Source organism: Lynx rufus, unplaced genomic scaffold, assembly GCF_022079265.1.
Source record: "Lynx rufus isolate CCGP_SWC_20201006 ecotype Redwood Valley unplaced genomic scaffold, mLynRuf1.p SCAF_8, whole genome shotgun sequence".
NCBI classification, from domain to species: Eukaryota; Metazoa; Chordata; class Mammalia; order Carnivora; family Felidae; genus Lynx; species Lynx rufus.
The window spans coordinates 54,190,494-54,209,065 of NW_025814896.1; the positions used below are offsets into that span (position 1 = coordinate 54,190,494).

General features: G+C 38.6%; 1 protein-coding gene across 1 annotated transcript in view; it reads left to right on the forward strand.

The window, feature by feature from the left end:
- Window positions 1-18,125, forward strand: part of ST6GAL2 (ST6 beta-galactoside alpha-2,6-sialyltransferase 2) — a 39,091-nt gene extending 20,966 nt beyond the window's left edge. Inside the window, exon 5 of the mRNA XM_047067716.1 lies at window positions 17,854-18,125. Coding sequence (XP_046923672.1) covers window positions 17,854-18,125 — 272 coding nt within the window. The remainder of the gene's footprint in view (window positions 1-17,853) is intronic.
- Window positions 18,126-18,572: the final 447 nt, after the last annotated feature.

Sequence of the window (18,572 nt, forward strand, 5' to 3'; positions counted from 1 at the left end):
CTTCACTGGAAAAACATTCCGGAAGTTTCTCTTTAAAATTTTTTTTTTTTAATATTTATTTATTTTTGAGAGACGGAGCACGAGCAGGGGAGGGGCAGAGGAGACACAGGTCTGAACTGTCAGCACAGGGCCTGAATCAGGGCTCGAACCCATGAAACATGACATCACTACCTGAGCCGAGGTTGGACGCTTAACCAACTGAGCCACCCAGGCGCCCCCAAAACATTCCAGAAGTTTCTAATTCACATACATAAAGGACTTGTCAAAGCTAATAACTTCAGTTTGCTTTCTTTGTAATAAAACTGACTTAAAGAACATATGTGAACAATTTTTATAATATTGACAAAATGTAAATGCATACTAATATCAAGTGAATTAAACTATACTTTCATTACAAGCTTTAATATTACTAAGATACTTATTAAAGATTTAATATCTATAATGTGTACTGAAGGTGGTCCTCTCAGATTTCTAAATGAACATTTTTGAACTATGTTTTCTCCCTTTTTTTATAACAATCGAACCCATGTTATTACCAAACTACTCTACCAACCAAAATATTTTGAAGAATCACTCCTAAAGAGATGAATATTCACTGCAATTAAATATGAAACCTAATTCAAAGTTGTACGTTGATTAGTGATAATTGTCTTTCAAAATATTTTTAAAATTTTTTTAAATTTTTTATTTATTTTTGAGAGAGAGAGAGACAGAGAGACAGAGTGCAAGCAGGGGAAGGGCAGAGAGAGAGGGAGACACAGAATCCGAAACAGGCTCCAGGCTCTGAGCTGTCAGCACAGAGCCCGACGTGGGGCTTGAACTCACAAACCACGAGGTCATGACCTGAGCCGAAGCCAGACGCTCAACTGACTGAGCCATCCAGGTGCCCCTACCTTTCAAAATATTGTAATATAACTGTGCGAATATATTCTGACTTTTGTTAACAAGGTCATTAGGTGAAAATGAAAACCTGACTTTTTTTTTTTTTTTAATTTTTTTTTTCAACGTTTTTATTTATTTTTGGGACAGAGAGAGACAGAGCATGAACGGGGGAGGGGCAGAGAGAGAGGGAGACACAGAATCGGAAACAGGCTCCAGGCTCCGAGCCATCCGCCCAGAGCCTGACGCGGGGCTCGAACTCACGGACCGCGAGATCGTGACCTGGCTGAAGTCGGACGCTTAACCGACTGCGCCACCCAGGCGCCCCGAAAACCTGACTTTTTAAGAGAGCTCATTATTAACATATGTAAGTCGAAGGAGATTGAGAGATTATTTATCCCAACATAGATACTGGTCCAAAGCTTTGACCAAACCTTAAGGGAGAGACTGATTCTATTGCTTTATAAGATTTTTCTTTGTAACATTTTTTTTTGAGTTTCAATAATTAAAACATGGTTTAATTGTTATTAGAATAGCTAGTTGGATTAATAAAGTAAATAAGTACATTCAGAAAAAGTCAAGAGAATATTTCTAAAAATTAACTTCAAATAATAAATAATAAAAATAAGATTTTTCAAGAATAAGAATAATGTCTATTTCATTATTTTTTTTAACTTCTTGGTTTCTTTTTTTTTTTAATTATTTTTTTTACCTTACATCCAAATTAGTTAACATATAGTGCAACAGTGGTTTCAGTAGTAGATTCCTTAATGCCCCTTACCCATTTAGCCCATCTGCTATGTATATATATATATGTATACATACATACATATATATATATGTATATATATGTATACATACATACATACATGTATATATATATGTATACATACATACATATATAATATATGTATACATACATATATATACATATGTATATATATACATATACACATACATATACATATACATATACACACACATATATACACACACACACATATATATACATATATACCACATCTTCTTTATCCATTCATCTATCGATGGACATTTGGGCTCTTTCCATACTTTGGCTATTGTTGATAGTGCTGCTATAAACATGGGGGTGCATGTGTCCCTTCGAAACAGCACACCTGTATCCCTTGGATAAATGCCTAGTAGTGCAGTTGCTGGGTCATAGGGTAGTTCTATTTTTAGTTTTTTGAGGAACCTCCATACCGTTTTCCAGAGTGGCTGCACCAGCTCGCATTGCCACCAACAATACAAAAGAGATCCTCTTTCTCCGCATCCTCGCCAACACCTGTTGTTGCCTGAGTTGTTAATGTTAGCCATTCTGACAGGTGTAAGGTGGTATCTCATTGTGGCTTTGATTTGTATTTCCCTGATGATGAGTGCTGTTGGGCATTCTTTCATGTGTCAGTTGGCCGTCTGGATGTCTTCTTTGGAGAAATGTCTATTCTTGTCTTTTGCCCATTTCTTCACTGGATTATTTGTTTTTTGAGTGTTGAGTTTGATAAGTTCTTTATAGATTTTGGATACTAGCCCTTTATCTGATATGTCATTTGCAAATATCTTCTCCCATTCTGTCGGCTGCCTTTTAGTTTTGCTGATTGTTTCCTTCGCTGTGCAGAAGCTTTTTATTTTGATGAGGTCCCAGTAGTTCATTTTTGCTTTTGTTTCCTTTGCCTCCGGAGACATGTTGAGTAAGAAGCTGCTGCAGCCAAGACGAAAGAGATTTTTGCCTGCTTTCTCCTCGAGAATTTGATGACTTTCTGTCTTATGTTTAGGTCTTTCATCCATTTTGAGTTTATTTTTGTGTATGGTGTAAGAAAGTGGTCCAGGTTCATTCTTCTGAATGTCACTGTCCAGTTTTCCCAGCACCACTTGCTGAAGAGACTGTCTTTATTCCATTGGGTATTCTTTCCTGCTTTGTCAAAGATTAGTTGGCCATAAGTTTGTGGGTCCATTTCTGGGTTCGCTATTCTGTTCCATTGATCTGAGTGTCTGTTCTTGTGCCAGTACCATACTGTCTTGATTATCAGTCTTGATGATCAGAGCTTTGTAGTATAGCTTGAAGTCCGGGATTGTGATGCCTCCTGCTTTGGTTTTCTTTTTCAAAATTGCTTTGGCTATTCGGGGTCTTTTCTGGCTCCATACAAATTTTAGGATTATTTGTTCTAGCTCTGTGAAGAATGTTGGTGTTATTTTGATAGGGATTGCATTGAATATGTAGATTGCTTTGGGTAGTATCGACATTTTAACAATATTTGTTCTTCCTATCCAGGAGCATGGAATCTTTTTCCATTTTTTGTGTATTCTTCAATTTCTTTCATAAGCTTTCTATAGTTTTCAGCGTATAGATTTTTCACCTCTTTAGTTAGATTTATTCCTAGGTATTTTATGGATTTTGGTGCAATTGTAAATGGGATCGATTCCTTGATTTCTCTTTCTGTTGCTTCATTGTTGGTGTATAGGAATGCAACTGATTTCTGTGCATTGATTTTACATCCTGTGACTGCTGAATTCATGAATCAGTTCTAGCTGTTTTTTGGTGGAATCTTTTGGGTTTTCCATATAGAGTATCATGTCATCTGCGAAGAGTGAAAGTTTGACCTCCTCCTGGCCAATTTGGATGCCTTTTATTTCTTTGTCTGATTGCAGAGGCTAAGACTTCCAGTACTATGTTGAATAACAGTGGCGAGAGTGGACATCCCTGCCTTATTCCTGACCTTAGGGGGAAAGCTCTCAGTTTTTCCCCACTGAGGATGATATTAGTGTTGGGTCTTTCGTATATGGCTTTTATGATCTTGAGGTATGATCCTTTTATCCTGACTTTCTTGAGGGATTTTATCAAGAAAGGATGCTGTATTTTGTTAAATGCTTTCTCTGCATCTGTTGAGAGGATCATATGGTTCTTGTCCTTTCTTTATTGATGTGATGAATCACATTGATTGTTTTCTGGATGTTGAAGCAGCCCTGCATCCCAGGTATAAATCTCACTTGGTCATGGTGAATAATTTTTTTAATGTATTGCTGGAGCCAGTTGGTTAATATCTTGTTGAGGATTTTTGCATCCATGTTTATCAGGGAAATTGGTCTATAGTTCTCCTTTTTAGTGGGGTCTCTGTCTAGTTTTGGAATCAAGGTAATGCTGGCTTCATAGAAAGGGTTTGGAAGTTTTCCTTCCATTTCTATTTTTTGGAACAGCTTCAAGAGAATAGGTGGTAACTCTTCCTTAAATGTTTGGTACAATTCCTCTGGAAAGCCATCTGGCCCTGGACTCTTGTTTTTGGGGAGATTTTTGATTACTTATTTGATATCTTTATTGGTTATGGGTCTGTTCAAATCTTCTATTTCTTCTTGTTTCAGTTTTGGTAGTGTATATGTGTCTAGGAATTAGTCCATTTCTTCCAGATTGCCCATTTATTGACATATAATTGCTCATAATATTCTCTTATTGTTTTTATTTCTGCTGTGTTGGTTGTGGTCTCTCCTCTTTCATTCTTGATTTTCTTTATTTGGGTCCTTTTTTTTCTTTTTGATCAATCTGGCTAGTGGTTTATCAATTTTGTTAATTCTTTCGAAGAAACAGCTTCTGGTTTCATTGATCTATTCTACTGTTTTTTTGTTTTGTTTTGTTTTTTGTTTTTTGTTTTGGTTCCGATAGCATTAATTTCAGCTCTAATCTTTATTGTTTCTTGTCTTCTGCTGGCTTGGAATTTTATTTGCTGTTCTTTTTCCAGCTCTTTAAGGTGTAAGGTTAGGTTGTGTATCTGAGATCTTTCTTCCTTCTTTAGGAAGGCTTAGATTTCTATTTACTTTCCTCTTATGACTGCCTTTCCTATGTCCCAGAGGTTTTGGGTTATGGTGTTACCACTTTCATTGGCTTCCATGAACTTTTAAATTTCCTCTTTAACTTCTTGGTTAGCCCATTCATTCTTTAGTAGGATGTTCTTTAGTCTCCAAGTATTTGTTACCTTTCCAAATGTTTTCTTGTGGCTGATTTCAAGTTTCATGGCATTGAAAATATGCACAATAGGATCTCAATCTTTTTGTATTTGTTGAGGGCTCCTTGTAACATTTTTGAAGAGTCTCCTTTGCAAAGGGGAAAATAACATGATAACTAAATATTTAAACATTTTTTAAAGCACCCAGTAGCCCCACCACCACCTCGCATACTGCCATCTGATTGTTTTAGTCTGTGCTCATCCAAATGGCAACCACATCTAGGGTTGGGTTTTCTTAATGTGGTTGTAATGAAGAGGCTTCCCTCAATGTATGGCACCACACAACAGGTGCATGGTAAATGTTTGCTGAATGAGTGAAGGCATGAAAAAATGAATTGGAAGTTCTGATTCTTGTCTCCTTATAGACTCTCCCCTCTGATAGAGCTGCTCTCACATCTAGAAGGATGCCCACTTCCTCCCATAACACACTATATGTGTGTGCTGTGGTTAAGACCTTGGGTTTTGCAGAGACCAGAATCAAACTTTGGTTCTACCTGTCAACTAGATATGTGATCTTGAGAGCAAGTTACTCTAAACCTCCAAACCTCAGTTCTTTAAACTGGAAACTGAAGATACCAGTACTACCATAACGTTTGAATCATCATATGCTTAGCACAATAGCCAATATTTGTTCTTTACTATTATTGTGATGTTTCCATCTAAAACTTTATGCTTAGTCAAATAAGACCATATTGGCAAATATAAAAACATAATAAAAAATAGATTTGTTCCCTTTGATATTACAGAGGCCATATCAGTCCATCAAATAGGAATATCATAACTTAGGCCTTTCTTTAGCTGTTGAGTATTTAAGTTGTTTCAAAGTATTTGATATCATCAATTTATTGATGAGTCATTACTATCTCTGTATGAATAGTACTATAGTTTTTCTGTATGTGCATACATAAACTTTTCTTTCTTGTAAACCATTTCCTTAAGATAAATTCCCAAGGGTGTTAGTGCCAGGCAAAGGCTGTGTATGACATGTCATGTAGGTGACTGTTGGTAAGTGTTGACATAATGCTTTTTCTTTGAATTTCTAATCGGACCATATTTGTCCTTACAGTTCCCAGAAAGAGGCACACTAGTAGATACACTGGAAATGTATTACATGTACCATCCCCTTCTCCAGAGAAGCAGTAAAGGGATTCCTACACCTCTTGGATGGCACATGCATTTTTTAAGTTAAAAGAAAGTAACGTGGATCAAGGTAATTTTGATGATCCATAAAGACTTGTTTCTTTGGAACAACTTTTTTATTTTATTAGGTTCCTTACCCTGAGCCCACTGGGGAGTGATTTGTGCACATATGAGTAGCATTTCTCTCTTTCATCACTAGTTGGATACTAGAGATTTATCATGTTATTTGGTACTTTGAAGTCGTTTTGACTGTACCATAGCCTGACTGAGGATAAGGAATAATTTACTTGGAGTCTCACGGCTTCCATTTTGTTCTCATAAAGACCGATATTTTTATACAAGGTCAGTGAACTCACCTGGGGTCATAAAGCATGTCTGGATTGGTTTGTCATCTACATGCAGTAGGGCATCCAGCCAGGCCGGGAGGCACCAGCTTCGCCATCCGTGGCGCATAGCCTAAGTACCAGCAGGCAGACAGGCCTGGTAGCACACATCCCAACCAGCAGCACAGAGATAAGACTCTCTACTTTAATCCGGAATTGAGCAACTGACGGTATTTTTATTGTAGAAACCAGCAACACCTCCTGCCACTTTTTAAAAGGCAGTAGCCAGTACTGATTGTATTATAACTAATATTTCTGGAATTCATAAATGCAGACACTATAATTTCAGGCAGTTTAACTAGGCACAAGAATAATAGGCTTAAAAACAAGTCATAACTTTCTTTTCCATGTTGTATTGCTTTTGAGGGGGGAGGATTCTAATTTTCCAATACATCATCCAAACTCAGATGTTTAACACAAAATAAGAAGCCACTTAGCATCCATATTTATGATTATGTAAAACATGTCAGAATTATATTGATTAGGAATACCTTTGCATTTCCCTGTAAATAATGAATTCTGAATGTGTGTTACGATGAAATAAATACAATAGAAATCAGCTAATAATTGGCCTTTCCGGTATCATTCTTGCATTATATGATTTTATCTAATGAGGTGGATGCTTCTTAAACTATTATTTTGCTACATCAAGTTCAGATCTCCAAACCACCTTTTAATTACAAATATTTTCTGGAAGTCTTACTTGAAGACTCACTTTTGCTCCCAAATAATCTTAAGCATAGGGGCACCTGGATGGCTCAGTCGGTTAAGCATCCAACTTCAGCTCAGGTCATAATCTCATGGTTTGTGAGTTCGAGCCCCGTGTTGGGCCCTGTGCTGATAGCTCAGAGGCTGGAACCTGCTTCAGATTCTGTGTCATCCTCTCTCTCTGCACCTTCCCTGCTTGCGTGCCCTCTCTCTCTCTCTCTCTCTCTCTCAAGAATAAATAAACATTATTTTTTTAAAATAATCTTAAGTATAATTTTCATAATTTTCTCTTTTATGATGAATTTATGGGGAAACCTGACAGGGGTGCTAGATTCCTATGAGACTGGCCTATTCCATACACTTAGATTTTCTTGCACTCGGACCACTTATTCAGAAATCTGGTTTGCAGTGTTGTGTTGGTCATGCTCAGAAATTCCTCATTTACCTCACATATGAATTATGTTCAAGTGTTAACTGGAATTGATGTAAGCCAGCATTTTTTTCTGTCACTTGCATTGTGTTGTTTATATCCATAGTTTATTTTGCCACGTGTTAAAAGGATCCATTCAGCAAGGAGAAAATTCTGTCATCCTGAACAATTTTGGACGTTACTTTGAATACTTCAGGTGAAAGCAAGATAATTTTAATCACAATTAAAATACGCGAACACACTATACCTGATCTGAAAACACATCAACTACAGCTAGACACGCAAAGTAGAATTTTACAGAGGAAGCCTCACTGATTTAGAATTTGTGGTACTCTGAACATGGGTTGTACTTTGCTCTGTATCCTGGCTTTGAAGCAAATAAATAAGTGTATCTATTGTTAGTATGCTGAGTCAGATAATGTGACATTTTATTAAGACCAGTTGAAATGCTTTTTAATTGGTTTGATAATTACATTGCATTATACAGTACTTAAAGACATGTAATTTGGCAAATGAATGCTTCTTGAGTCATGATTGCCCAGAAAAATGTGCACTTTTTTTTTCCCCTTTAAATGAATCCCTAGTATGGACTCGTTTGTAAAAACTGGCCAAAGAAACTGAATGTTAATTGAATTATATTTACAGATTTTAAAAAGCTGGCCACGTGCCCATCTGATTGGCTTAGGAAAATACATTAAAATGTGTCTAAATATTGATCTGCCTATCTAAAAGTCTGGCTTCGTGTCAGGAGCAGGAAATTTTCATTGAGGCTTAATTGATGTACAATATTATATTAGTTTCAGATGTACAGCATGATGATTTGATATTGTGTCTGTTGCCAAATGATCACCACAATAAGTTTAATTAACATCTGTCACCATATGTGGTTTACAGAGTTTTCTTCCTTGTGATGAGAACTTTTAAGATGGACTCTCTTAGCAACTTTCCAATATGCAATACAGTGTTGTTAACTATAGTCTCAATGCCATATGTCATATCCCATGACATACTTACTTTATAGCTGGAAGTTTGTACCTTTTGAGCCCCTTCACCTGTTTTGCCCACCCCTCACCACTGGCAGCCACCAATCTGTTTTCTGTATCTATAAGGGTATTTTTTTGTTCCTTGGGCTTTTTTTTATCCCACATATAAATGATATCATAAGGCATTTGTCTTTCTCTGTCTAACTTACTTCACTTAGCATAACACCTTCTAACTTACTTCACTTATCAATGCCTTCAAGGATTCTTTGTTAAGAGAAACAGAGTCCAGCAATGGACTCAGGTTATTTCTGTATCTTAGCTATTGTTAACATTGTGCTTCAGTAACATAAGGGTGCAGATATCTTTCCAGGTGGCTTTGTTTTCTTTGGATAAATACTGAGAAGTGGTATTACTGAGTGATATGGTAATTTCTATTTTTAATTTTCTGAGGAACCTCCATACTGTTTTCCACAGTGGCTGTACCAATTTACAATACTGCCAACACTGCACTAGGGTTTCTTTTCCTCCACATCCTTGCCAAACTTGTTATTTCTTATTGTTTTCATGATAGCCATTCTGAGAGGTGTGATGTAATATCTCCTTGTGGTTTTGATTTCCATTTCCCTGATAATTAGTGATTTTGTGCATCTTTTCATTTACTTGTTGGTCATCTTTATGTTTTCTTTGGAAATCTATCCATTCAGTCTTCCGCCCATTTTTTAAATTGGATTGTTGGGTTTTTTGTTGTTGTTGTTGTTTTGTTTTGGGTTGGTTTTTTTTTTTTTTTTTTTTTTTTTTTTTTTTTTTTTTGCCTGTGTTCTTTATATGTTTTGGATATTCACCCTTTTTCAGATATATGATTTGCAAATATTTTCTATTCAGTAGGCTATCTTTTCATTTTGTTGATGGTTTCCTTTGCTTTGAAGTTTTTAGTTTGACATAGTCCTACTTGTTTCTTTTTGTGTTCTTTTTTTTCTTTTCGTTTTTCTTTTTGCCTTTGTGTTTGTGGCAAATCCAAAAACTCATTGCCAAGATCCATGTTTAGGAGCTTAATATCTATGTGTTCTTCTAGGAGTTTCATGGTTACAGTTCAAGTATTTAATCTATTTTGAGTTATTTTTTGTGTATGGTATAAGATAGCAGTCTGATTTCATTTTTTGTGTGTTGCTGTCCAGTTTTCCCAGTGCCATTTATTGAAGAGACTGTCCTTTCCCCATTGTATGCTCTTGGCTCTTTTGTTGGAAATTAATTGACCATATATGTGTGTGGGTTTATTTCTGGGCTCTGTATTCTGTTCCATTGAGCTATGTGTCTGTTTTTATGCCAGTACCATACTGTCCTGATTACTGTACCTTTGTAACATAGTTTGAAATCAGGGATGGTAATGCCTTCAGCTCTGTTCTTTTTCAAGATTGCTTTGACTATTTGGGGTTTTTTTGTGGTTACACACAGATTTTAAAATTGTTTGTTCTATTTCTGTGGGGGGGAAATGCCATTGGGATTTTGATAGGGACTGCAATGAATTTGTAGATTGCTGTGGATAATATGGATATTTTAACAATATTAATTCTTCCAGTCCATGAGCATGGAATATCTTTCCATTTATTTGTGTTTTCTTCAGTTTCTTTCATCAGTATCCTACAGTTTTCAGTGTGCAGATCTTTCACCTCCTTAGTTAAGTTTATTCCTAGATATTTTATTCTTTATAGTGCAATTGTAAATGGGATTGTTACCTTAATTTTTCTTTCTGATAGTTTGTTATTAGTGTAGAAAAGCAAAACAGATTTTTGTACATTGATTTTCTATCCTTCAGCTTTGCTGAATCCGTTTATTAGTTCTAATAGCTTTTGGGCTAGTTTTCAGAGTTTTCTATATATAGTGTCATGTCATCTGTAGAGTGACAGTTTCACTTCTTCCTTTTCTCTCCTTCTATCCTTCTAACTTTGAATGCTTTTTTTTTCTTTGTCTTGCCTAATTGTTCTGGCTAGGAATTTCAATACTATGTTGGATAAAGTGGCACAAGTGGATATCCTTGTCTTGTTCTTGATCTGAGAGGGAAAACTTTCAGCTTTTCATCATTGGGTATGATGTTAGCTGAGGGCCGTTCAGGTATGGCCTTTATTATGTTGGGGTACAGTTCCTCTAAACCCACTTTGTCGAGAACTTTTATCATAAATGAGTGTTGAGTTTTGTCAAATGCTTTTCTGCCTCTACTGATATGATCATGTGATTTTTCTCCTTCATTTTGTTAATGTGGGTCTATCACATTGATTGATTTACAGAAGCTGGACCATCCTTACATCCCTGGAACAGATCCCACTTGATTGTGGTGTATGATCCTTTTAATGTGTTGCTGAATTTGGTTTGTTGATATTTTGTTGAGTATGTTTGCATCTGTGCTCATCAGGGATATTGGCTGGTAATTTTCTTTTTTTGTGGTGTCCTTTTCTGTTTTTGGTATCTGTGCAATGCTGGCCTCATAAAATGAATTTGGAAATGTTCCCATCTCCTCTGTGTTTTTTGAAGAGTTTGAGAAGGATTGGTATTAATTCTTCTTTGAATGCTGGGTGAAAGCAGTAAAATTTTATTAGTGATGAAAGCAGTTACTTTTTGGTAGTCCATAAACAAAATACTTGACATAAAAGTTTAAGTGATTTTTTAAAAATTCTTTACTGAATAGCCTAGTATTAAATTATTTGTATCCTTTTTGATTTTTAGGTGATCCTGAGCAGTCCTAAGAAAGGAAATGAAAAAAAATACTAAAAACATTTTTAGCATAACCAGATGTGAATTTGCCATGTGAATTCTGGCATGGGGAATTGATTATGAAGTAACATGATACTGTGAATTTATCCATGTATGGTATCTTTGCAGAAAAGATTTAACCTGACAGGCCTGACTGCTGATATTTAGGAAGGCATGCCTGCAAAGCTGGCCCTTGGCTGGCATCTGGGATCTTTGATTTGGGAAGGTTCCCAACCTCAAAACTAATAAGAGTAATTCACCTTGCCTAGACTGTTCACGCAAGCACTATGGTTTATGCTGAACACCTGCTTTCATTCTGGGAGTCTGGAATTTTGCTATGTGCCAGGCAGAGACTGCCTGCATGACCAGTTCCCAGTTAAAACCTTGAGCACCAACTCTCTCAATAGCTTCCCTGATTGGCAGCATTTCACATGTGTTGCTAGGGGTATGAAGCAAACCCTGTGTGACTCCACTGGGAGTGGAAACTTGGCCTTAGTTTTTCCTGGAGTTTGGCCCACGTAAATTCTACTTTTGCTGTTTTTACCTTGTATCCTTTTGCTTTAATACATCATAGCAGAGTAGCACTATATACTGGGTCCTGTGGGTCCTCCTAGTGAATCAGCAAACCTGGGGAGGGGGTGAGTTGGGGGCTCTCAATGTGGCACTTTATTGGTGGTAATTCAGAGGAGAACCACGTGTTGTTGGTATTTACATTGTTTGTGAACAGTAGGGCTCAGCGTCACAACACTTGAGAAGCAATGCTGGTGGTAGTACTCAAACATTCTTTCTCAGTGCATCACGTAAGACTCTTTCTCCAAGTCATCCAAAGAATTGCCAGTTCTGGACTTGCTACCTGTTTTTATATTTAAAGGTTAGTTCTTTAACTTTCTTTTCTTAAAGAAACTTTCTCTTAATCCCCAATGATTAGCACTGTGCCCAGTTTAATAAATGTTGGATTTAACTGAAGAGGCCTCCGGCAGAATGTGAAGCCTTTGATCTTTCCTAGCCCCGTCCCAGCCCTGCCTCCCTGCAGTGTCTACACCCACATCCCACAGTTCCCTAACACACGTACTGAGAACTGTGCCAGGGCTATTATATAACTCCAAATATTGATGGCTACCTAGCTCCTTTTTGCAAAACAAGAAGAAATTTCATCTTTAGGATTTTATTTATGGCTAAGTACTCTTAACTGCTAGCATAACTATCGTATATATTTGACCACATTTAACAGTAATGATTTTTAGTATTTATTATATGAGAGTCAGAATCTAAACTCCCATCTGTGTGTAATCATGGCCCTAATAAATCGAAAAGTGGAGTATTCATATGCCAAATGAATTGACCATGCTGTCTGAAAAAAACTTTTGAATAATAAAAATATTCTCCAGCTTTGGTGCCATAAATCTTGTCCACCTTTCACGTGTAGCCAACAAATTGTAAATTGCTTTTCCCCTTCCTTTTGAAGGTGTTGCCATACCAGTTGTGATGTCAGTGCTATAGCTGGCTGACATTTAAACACTTAGGGCAGATTCTGCTATTGTTTAAGTTTTACGATGCTCTCAGCTCATGGTTCTAGAAAGCCACAAGTTCATATGAGTACACGTTGGGCTGGATAATTGCTCCTGTAAGTCTGTATCAGGTAAGGAAAGATCAGGAGGAATTGTGCAGGTAACTCAAGGCAAGAACCCACACTTTCTTAACCTCCACTCGCCTTCATTTTGTCTAAAATGAAGAACCAAGTTTCTGCATTTCTGAAGCTCTAGAAGTCAATTTAATTATTTTTAATTTTTTTTAAGTTTATTTTTGAGAGGGGTGGGATGGGCAGAAAGAGAGGGAGACAGAGGATCCAAAGTGGGCTCTGGGCTTACAACAGAGAACCCTATGTGGGGCTCAAACTCATGAACCATGAGATCATGACCTGAGCTGAAACTGAACACTTAACTGACTGAGCCATCCAGGTACCCCTAGAAGTTATTTTTAAATATAAAGTATTTTTATATGAAAGTGCTAAAACGTACCTATTTACTTGCAGGGAAACCAAAAGTTCTTGCCCAGTCTTCTGACAAAATCTATATTGTATACCTAGCAAACGCATGATTTAAAATGTAATAATAGCAGCAAGAGTAAAAATTTTCTCTGGGAAACTTCCTAGAGAAAAAAAATAATCTGATTCAAACATGTTAGTAGATGCTCTTTGAGCTGAAGACAATAGGAAGTACTTGAGAAACCACCCAAGGATCTTCTTACTTGGGTGTGGGTAGCAAACTCAACTCTAGATTTAATCTAATATGTGGAATGTCTAGCTACTAAAGAGACAGGATGGGCATCCCTGACAGAAGACGTTTTCAAAGAATATGTGTGTTAGACCAACATAATCCTCAAAGAATGGCCATCAGTGCATTGTAGGCAGACCGGCATTGGTCCAGAAACATTAGTCATTGGTCTACAAGTAGATCATCGTAGAAATTGACAGTATTTAGAAACTTCTGTAGTAACTTGACATAGCATGGCATCCAAATATGTGATAATTTTTCTAGTAAATCATTGTACTGTATTTTGTAGAAGTAATGGTCCGTGATAGATTGGACTTTTTTTTAACAGCCTTTTGCCACACATAGTTTAGGAATGTTTATTAAAAATGCAGTTTCCTGGAGCTTCTGGGTGGCTCAGTTAGTTAAGTGTCTGACTTCATCTCAGGTCATGATCTTACAGTTCATGAGTTTGAGCCCCACGTCAGACTCTCTACTGTCAGTGCAGAGCCTGCTTCAGATCCTCTGTCTCCCTCTCTCTGCCCCTCCACGTGTTCCCCCCCTGCTCTCAAAAATAAATGAACTTTAAAGAAATTTTTTAAAATTTAATTTTATTTTAATTTACATCCAAATTAGTTAGCATATAGTGCAACAGTGGTTTCAGGAGTAGATTCCTTAATGCCCGTTACCCATTTAGCCCATTCCGCCCTCCCACAACCCCTCTATTTGTTCTCCATATTTAAGAGTCTTTTATGTTTTGTCCCCCTCCCTGTTTTTATGTTATTTTTCTTTCCCTTCCCTTATGTTCATCTGTTTTGCCTCTTAAAGTCCTCATATGAGTGAAGTCATATGATATTTGTCTTTCTCTGACTAGTTTTGCTTAGCATAATACCCTCCAGTTCCATCCACATAATTGCAAATGGCAAGATTTCATTCTTTTTGATTGCTGAGTATACTCCATTGTGTGTGTGTGTATGTGTGTGTGTGTGTGTGTGTGTATACATACCACATCTTCTTTATCCATTCATCCATCAATGGACATTTGGGCTCTTTCCATACTTTGGCTATTGTTGATAGTGCTGCTATAAACATGGGGGTGCATGTGTCCCTTTGAAACAGCACACCTGTATCCCTTGGATAAATACCTAGTAGTGCAATTACTGGGTCGTAGGGTAGTTCTGTTTTTAGTTTTTTGAAGAACCTCCATACCGTTTTCCAGAGTGGCTGCACCAGCTCGCATTGCCACCAACAATGCAAAAGAGATCCTCTTTCTCCGCATCCTCGCCAACACTTGTTGTTGCCTGAGTTGTTAATGTTAGCCATTCTGACAGGTGTAAGGTGGTATCTCATTGTGGTTTTGATTTGTATTTCCCTGATGATGAGTGCTGTTGGGCATTCTTTCATGTGTCAGTTGGCCGTCTGGATGTCTTCTTTGGAGAAGTGTCTATTCATGTCTTTTGCCCATTTCTTCACTGGATAATTTGTTTTTTGAGTGTTGAGTTTGATAAGTTCTTTATAGATTTTGGATACTAACCCTTTATCTGATATGTCATTTGCAAATATCTTCTCCCATTCTGTCGGCTGCCTTTTAGTTTTGCTGATTGTTTCCTTCACTGTGCAGAAGATTTTTTATTTTGATGAGGTCCCAGTAGTTCATTTTTGCTTTTGTTTCCTTTGCCTCCGGAGACATGTTGAGTAAGAAGCTGCTGCAGCCAAGACGAAAGAGATTTTTGCCTGCTTTCTCCTCGAGAATTTGATGACTTTCTGTCTTATGTTTAGGTCTTTCATCCATTTTGAGTTTATTTTTGTGTATGGTGTAAGAAAATGGTCCAGGTTCATTCTTCTGCATGTTGCTGTCCAGTTTTCCCAGCACCACTTGCTGAAGAGACTGTCTTTATTCCATTGGGTATTCTTTCCTGCTTTGTCAAAGATTAGTTGGCCATAAGTTTGTGGGTCCATTTCTGGGTTCGCTATTCTGTTCCATTGATCTGAGTGTCTGTTTTTGTGCCATGAGGAAATTTTTTTAAAAATGCAGTTTCCTGGATCCCAACATACACTAGTGGCACCCAGATCTCTGGAAATGGGAACAAGTCTCAGGAACTGACATTTAGCATGCTGCCCTGGTCATTCTTTTTCATGCTGAAGTTTGAGAACTGCTTTAGAAGAAGAGCCAATAACGTGGCTAAGACATTTAACTATGAGATTAACTTCTGAAAGCCATCCACTCTAACACTCTCATGACCAGAGTTGCAAAAGTGGCAACTCGTACACATTTGACTACAGCCCTCAGGGAGGAGTTTCTTTTACTGGCTGACAACACAACCCAGGTAAACGGAGACTGGTCCAGTTCCATTGCTAGTTTTCGAGATGCCTTTGTGCATGACACCCTCAAAGGCTCTTCACTGCCATCTGCAGGAAAGTAGTTGTCATAATTGTATTAATGAAAGGCATCTAGGTATGCGAGGGATGCCAGGACCCTTCAATGTGGTTCCTTGTGCAAAGCTGGCATAGCCACGTACCATGCCCAGGGGAGGGAGAGCAGCCAGCTTCCAGGTGTTGTGGTTCAAGAACTTGTTCCATAGCTCCTGATTAAAACACTGAAGCTGGAGCACCTGGGTGGTCAGTCAGTTAAGCATCTAACTTCTGCTCAGGTCACGGTCTTGTGGTTCGTGAGTTTGAGCCCCACATCTGGCTCTGTGCTCTCAAGTGTAGAGCCCACTTCGGATCCTGTCTCTCTCTCTCAATCTCTCTCTCTCTCTCTCTCTCTCTCTCTCTCTCTCTCTCTCAAAAGCAAACATTAAAAAATATATATTTTTGAAAAATGAAAACACTGAAGCCATTCTCAACTCCATAGACACAGGTCCTGTGACACTCCCTGATGAAGAACATACACATTGTTTGTTGCAGGTGTAAAGTAACCAGAAAAAAGGTGGGGGATTTAGTTCGCCCTGGGCACATGGCTTTCTCATTTGCAATGTGAGTTCCTTACAGATGATTTTATGAGGAGGGGGACAAAATGTTCCTAGAGCAGTAATTATCAGAGGGAGGGAGACTCCATTATCGCCTGTGCTGTATCTTCAGGTACTGATACCCGCTCTCCTCGGTGACTTCAGGAGGAAGGTTCTTGCCCTTAGCTCCACCTGAATCGCTGTCACCTTCGGCCTTCCCGAGGAAGGGGTCACAACCCGGCAGCAAGTCAGCCATGGGAGAGGAGGAAGAAGAAGTGGGTTGTGGGAGGAAAAGGGGAGGAACAGACCAGTAGCTTGAAGTTTTGACATAGCTCTTGAGAACAGTTTTGCTCTTGAGACTTTGAACAGAAGCACCTCCTTCTCTCTGTTAGGAATATCTTTTACTCTCAGCCACACTACTACGTCATGGCTCTCAAGTCATACCTTTACTGGCTTCTAAACAGGATGCCATTGTCACCTCTGGACCAGCATCCCTTTCTCCTGCTTCCCTGTCTCCCCTTGTCTTCCAGGCTGCCCCATAGGTGCAGGCCTCCCCTCCCTGAGCAACTGCTCTGAACCCCCAGACAACATTTGGCCCCTGCTCTCTTCTCTCCCAGTGGCCCTTATGCGTGAATTTCTCTGGCTGTAAGGGTTTTCATGGTTGATTAATTAGAAATATAACTGTCCTCTGCACATAGATATTGCCTCTAACAGGAGCTAACTGTTGCCACCATCTTTTTTTCATAAAGGATACCTCTTTCCTAACAGGCATAAGCATATATATTTGCTTAAAGTTTAAAGGATGTGAACAAAGGTGGTGGTGGTGCTGGGAAAAGAAAGCCCCCTAGCCTAGGATGAGGTTTGATAGCACTCTATTTGCAACATAGGGAGATAATTTTGATATTATGAATCTTAAACTCTCTTTCCCAATTCCATCTCTTTCCATTCATATATTTTATAATCAAGAAGCTATTTTATAGTCCTTGTTTTTTTTTTTTAAACATGTGTTTGTTTGGAACGTAAGAGCCCTACTCTTGCAAATGAGAACAGAACCTGTCTGTGGACTGCAACACGTGAACTTGGAGAATGCAAACCTCACTCACTAGATTATGTCTTGTTAAGTACAGTAACTGCGCCTCCCACAATAATCCTATGAATCCTATGAATGTATAACAGTACCACATCTCAGGCCCCCACAGCCCCTGAGCCACAGACAGGCCACTTGCTGGAGGTTCTGACACTGCCACGGTAAAAGTAACAGGAAAACGAGCCCAGGGCAAGTGCCTGTTGCTACAGTCATTCCGTCCACCACGGCTCCAGAACATTCTCGCTCCCGCTCGGAGTTGTTCATTGGCTTCTAACTTTCTTTCCGCGGCAGGAATCCTCATCATGATGTCCATGTGCAGCGAAGTGCACGTGTATGAATACATCCCGTCCATCCGGCAGACGGAGCTGTGCCACTACCACGAGCTGTACTATGACGCGGCCTGCACGCTCGGCGCGTACCACCCACTGCTCTACGAGAAGCTGCTGGTGCAGCGGCTGAACACTGGCGCCCAGGGAGACCTGCACCGCAAGGGGAAGGTGGTCCTGCCGGGGCTCCGGGCGGTGCGCTGCCCTGCGCCCAGGCGCGTCGGTCCGCACTCTTGAAGAGGGGCTCTTGAGAGCCCATGTGCAATAAGGTACTACTGTAGTACTCTGAGTCCCAGAAGAATACTTGAAGATATATTTTAGGCAATGTAGTCTTCAGTCTTTAGACTGTAATTTAGTGGTGGCCGCGAGAATTCCTCTTTTTCTAAGCCATTGAGTATTTATTACTACTTTGAATACAGAAATGGAGTTTAAAAGGAAAAAGCTCAAGAAAGATGCAAAAAAAAAAAAAAAAAAGACAAAAGCAAATGTGTGACGAATGGGTACTATACCTCCAGAAATGTTAGCCTTTTCTTATGCCGTGGGCACCCCTTATCAGGGTTGGTTTCAGCTACAGGTTTCTTTACATGATATACCTGATACTATGAAATGGTTTATACACCCTTGTCAAGGTACGGTATCTATAGCACCTAATGTGTCCCTTGTACATTCATTCGTTATTAAATA